The following is a 5,000-nucleotide window of genomic DNA, read 5'->3' as shown; positions in this document are numbered from 1 at the left end:
AGCAGACGTTGGGAGGAGCCGAGGAGGTGGAGGACAAGGACGAGGAGATGGTGGGAGGAGCAGAGAAGAAGGAGGGGGAGGAGGAGGAGAAGCAGATGTTGGGTGGAGCGAAGTTGGCGGAGAAGGTGAAGAAGGAGAAGAAGGAGGAGGAGAAGCAGATGTTGGGAGGAGCCGAGGACGAGGAGGAGAATGAGGAAGATAAGGAGGAGGACAAGGAGATGCGGTGGAGCAGAGCCATGGTGCTGTTCAGCCACGGCGACTGGCTGGGGGACACGAGCATCGAGGAGCGGATCGAGAGTGAGGGCGAGGCCCTGAGGAGCCTGGTGCAGCGGTGTGGGAACCGCTACCACGTCCTGGACAACCGGCACCGGGGAGACGGGGCCCAGGTCCACCGGCTCCTGGAGCAGGTGGAGGAGATGCTGCTGGGGGCCAGGCGAGCTCTGCTCCAGAGAGGGGGGGATTCAATCAGAAACACTGTGACTCCGGCAGTAAGACACCGACAACAGGGGTTAGCGGTGGGTCAACGTCACAGGAAGATCCGAGATTGTGAGTATGCTGTAATTAAACAAAACTCACGGAGACTTCCACTTGTTTTACATGTCGTTAGCCTCATAGCATAATTTCCTAAGTCAAAGGTCAAGGTTTTGGGGGAAAAAATGAACTTTTGAACTTTTTGCTGAAACAGTAAGTTCGACCGCATTTGGCCAGTATATAAATGTAGGCAATAAAGCACACTGAATCAGCAGCTTTAGGAGAGCAGAGTGAGTTTAGAAATCACAATTTGGCCAGAATATGACCCAGGCAATTATGCTACGACTGTAATTGGTGTATGTGGTGTTTTAGCACTTTTTGTACCCCTTTTCCCCAACATGAACCCTCCCTCAATTCTGCCATTGTTGTCTTTTCCAGTGGGGTTACCCTGCACCAATAACTCATCACCCCTGGACTGTCCAGCGGAGACCAGCATGAGTTGTCGTGTGGTTGCACGACCAGAACAGACCAGATTGGCTCTCAGTATCTACATCGACATGAACGGCCTGGCCTCGCGTACGGCCTGCCCTGACCTCAGAGACGACAAGGTGCTGAGATGGACCTTGAGGGACATATTGGCCGCGATGGGGATTCTGCCAAACTGGTCTCGGACCAGTTCTCCACACGACCGCGTGGAGGTACTGAGTGAAGGGCGTGTCTGCGTGTCCCCCCTGAGACTCAGGGGGGCTGAGCCGGCCTCCCCCTCCCACCACCAGAGGGCGCTGACGACAGCGGCGGCGACCGAGGAGGATGCCGTCGCGGCGCGGTCGCCGTGGCAACCCAGAGACGACGCCCTGAGGAAGCTCTTCGCGTCGGGAGACCTGCAGGCCCTGATCGACCAATGGGGCAGCAGCAGCCTGGAGGAGCTGGAGGCCTTCGTCGACGCCCACTTCGAGATGGTGTGGGAGCGGGCCATGAGCTCGGCGTCGGAGGATGATGATGTCACGGAGAGGGGCAGGGCCACGGGGGAGGAGGGGGCGGAGCAGGACGAAGCCGGGTCCTCCGTGGCGGAGGGGCTGTCCAAGCTGCACCTGCTGGAGGACATCCAGAGGGAAGTGACGGAGATGAAGCAGAGCCTGGACAAGTGCTGGAAGGTCATGCTTGAACTCCTGGAGGCCCACAGAGGAGGCCAGCGCCCTGCAGAGGAGGACTCACAACGGGCAACACGTGACTGACGCTGTGTGTATGTCTCTTTAAGAAAAAATCCATTCGCAGAACGACTTTCACTTCGACTCGATTTGTCCACCAGGGGGGGGTGTTGTATTAGAGATGTTTGACAGTGGGATAGCGAATTTTGTGTTCAGTCTTCAGTTCCTCTTTTCAGGGAAGCTGACTCTGCTGATGTATTCTAACTAATCCATTATGGCACCCATTCCACTCCTCCCCCTCCCTAGAAGAGGGACCCCCCACTTTGCGACCCCTCTCAACGTTAATTAAGTTAATATTCTTTCTTGTCCTTTTGGGGGGCTTGGCTTAGGGGGTGTTACACACATTTAGCCTGTATAAAGGGTAATCAGGGCTGGTTTAGGGCAAATTGAAAGAGCAATATATCACATTTGAGTACATGCAACTTAATAACTGCAACATTGTCGTACAAAGGAACGAAAGATTGTAGCACATCAAATCACAAAGAAGATCAGACGTTATGCAAATGAACATCTTCTTGTGTGTGTGTGTGTGTGTGTGTGCAGGTGTGCACATTTGTGTGCACGTGTGCGTGTGCATGTGTATTTCCAGGGCGTCAGCAGAACGACCCTGCTGAGAGAGTGACGCTGTTGGGTTGAAACCCTTATTTTTTCAGCGGTGTGCTATTTTTCACTTAGGCAATTGGCTGAGGCTGGTCTAGAGAGACCGTAACAGTGAACGCCACAACCCGTTGACACGGACGTCACGACAGACACTGACAGAGTCCTCCTTGGTCAAGGGCGACGGAAACCGTATTACGCCGAAGATACATCCCCTTGCTTTGGATAAAAGCCTTCACGAGGAAACAACAATTTAGATACCTGCTTGTCTTTGTCCCTCGAATAAAGAGCAGGAAATACGTTGTGGTCGCAATAAAGCCCGTTTGTAAACCGGCCAGCCAACATGAAAACACGTTTGTACGCCCTGCACATTTCCCATCTTTGGTCTAGTTCCGTTTTGTTGAACTTAATGATGTTATTTGCGTACGAAGGCGTTAGGAAGGCAGTGTGTCTTGAGTTGAGGCCGCAGTGTAGGAGGAGCAATGGAAATGTTTAACGAGTGGGAGAGAAGAAAGGGACAGCACGCTCCACCATTAGACGGCTGTCATGATGGCCAGTCTTAGTGACGGCGTCTTTCCGAATCGTTTTCCTCTGAATATCGTTACACCTGCGGTGGTCCTCTTGTCTTCTCAGCCTGGGGCATCCGCCATCGCTGGCGTCATCACATCTCTCCTCCTCGTTCTACTGCTGCCACATCATTCCACCCAGCATGTGGTCTGTCATTGTCTCTCTCTCTCTCTCTCTCTCTCTCTCTCTATTCTTTGTTCCTGTCTCTCTCTCTCTTTCTCTCTCTCTCTCTCTCTCTCTATGTTCATTCTTTGTTCCTGTCTCTCTCTCTCTCTCTCTGTTCATTCTCTCTCTCTCTCTCTCTCTCTCTCTCTCTCTCTCTCTCTATGTTCATTCTTTGTTCCTCTCTCTCTCTCTCTCTCTCTCTCTCTCTCTCTCTCTCTCTCTCTCTCTCTCTCTCTCTCTCTCTCTCTCTCTCTCTCTCTCTCTCTCTCTCTCTCTCTCTCTCTCTCTCCCCCTCACTCCTTCAATGTTCATTCTTTCTCTCTCCCCCCCAGTGCACGCTGTGTCTCCCTCTCCCTCTCCACTTCCTACCTCATTAAAAAGAGATAGGCGACTCCAAGGAAGGGAGAAATGGATCTGTGTCTCCCAGCGCCGGCCGTTTCGGGAGACAATTCTGAGTCCGCATCCATCTCCATTAGCACGACAACTCGGCAACTACCAGCGACCCCCCCCCCCCCCCCCCACCCTCCAGGGCCCTTCTCTCTCTCTCTCTCTCTCTCTCTCTCTCTCTCTCTCTCTCTCTCTCTCTCTCTCTCTCTCTCTCTCTCTCTCTCTCTCTCTCTCTCTCTCTCTCTCTCTCTCTCTCTCTGATGCTTTCCCCCGATTCCGTGCGCGATCACATACCATTATCCGTCTGTTGTGAGGGGGGAGGTGAAAGGGAGAGAGTGGGAGACAGAGAGAGAGAGAGGGAGAGAGTCGGTGAGTGTGTGTGTGTGTGTAGTGGGGGGGAGTGAGGGGATGAGGGCGGTGCAAGTCGGAGGGTTGGAGGTACTTCACAGTCAGTCAAAAGGGAATCAACTCAGTGTGCCGCCACTCAAAGCACCGTGGAGCCGTCACTCAGCTCCTGTCACGCTCCATGTCGGGGCGCCCCCCCTGGGGAGGGGGGGGGGGCCGGGGAATGGGACGCAGATCCACGGATTACACACTTGTGGATCACGTCCACACTTTCACGTTTCACATTCAGTGTGTGTCCGGCCGCCCACTTGAAGCCTTACAGCAGAGTAGGATTGTGTTCAGTTTCAGTGACACTTTGTACCAAACATTTATATTTACATTTACATTCAGGGCGTTTAGCAGACGCTTTTATCCAAAGCGGCTTACAATAAGTTCATTTTTTAGAGGAAAGAGAAACAACTATATATATCGCTGTTGGTACAGTAAGGAGGTTTGCAAAACCAAGTGCCAAGCACTAACAATCGCTAGGTTAACCCATTCCCCGTATACAACAAAGCTAGCTAGGATAAGACGCTACACAATGCTAAGTACTATTTTAAGTGCCAGGACGCACTACATACAATAATTGTCTAAAAGTGGTGTTGGTCTAAGGGGGAGACTATGTATATTCTAGGTGAACTCAACACAAGTGAGTGTCTGATAAATTTATATTTATACATGTATATATATACAGAAGGGCATTCAGGCCATATATATATGTGTAATGCAATATGTACTAACAATAACAATAGGTATCCGATGATCCACTGAATACATAATAACCAGTCCTGTGCGGCCTTCCAGGTATGTTTCATCATACGATACATGTTTGTTCCGCTACGGTATAGAATCAACAAACACGGATGCTGTTTCCGGGGCGACCCCCTAGCCCTATTATATATCCAACGATGTCATCTGCCGGTGACGTGTCTCATCGATGCTGACACGGTTGTTTAGACGGAGAGGAATGCAAGTTGTGTAACTCGATTCACCGAGCAGGGGGGGGCGGCTGAAGAGAAAAAGACTGAAAAATATACAATAAACCCACACCAGCGCAGGCAATGCCTCGTGAGTCGCTATCGGGCATCGGGGCAGAGAATTAGTGGAGGGGACTGCATGGATAGATGGTGCGCCCTGATTCAAATCATTTTGATAAAAGAATAGACGCAATACAACCGACAAAGACGGGGGAAGAGGCGTCTTCTCTGCTCCAATTTAATG

The 5,000-nt window shown here is 51.6% G+C and overlaps 1 protein-coding gene across 1 annotated transcript in view; it reads left to right on the top strand.

The window, feature by feature from the left end:
* Positions 1-2,603, top strand: part of si:ch211-214j24.15 (uncharacterized) — a 7,166-nt gene extending 4,563 nt beyond the window's left edge. The window contains exons 6-7 of the mRNA XM_056607946.1: positions 219-546; positions 910-2,603. Coding sequence (XP_056463921.1) covers positions 219-546; positions 910-1,706 — 1,125 coding nt within the window. The 3' untranslated portion in view covers positions 1,707-2,603. The remainder of the gene's footprint in view (positions 1-218; positions 547-909) is intronic.
* Positions 2,604-5,000: the final 2,397 nt, after the last annotated feature.

The sequence above is a fragment of the Gadus chalcogrammus genome, chromosome 2, assembly GCF_026213295.1.
Source record: "Gadus chalcogrammus isolate NIFS_2021 chromosome 2, NIFS_Gcha_1.0, whole genome shotgun sequence".
In the NCBI taxonomy this organism is placed as follows: Eukaryota; Metazoa; Chordata; class Actinopteri; order Gadiformes; family Gadidae; genus Gadus; species Gadus chalcogrammus.
The sequence above is the reverse complement of the archived record's forward strand: the minus strand, read 5'-3'. Positions and strand labels throughout refer to the sequence as shown.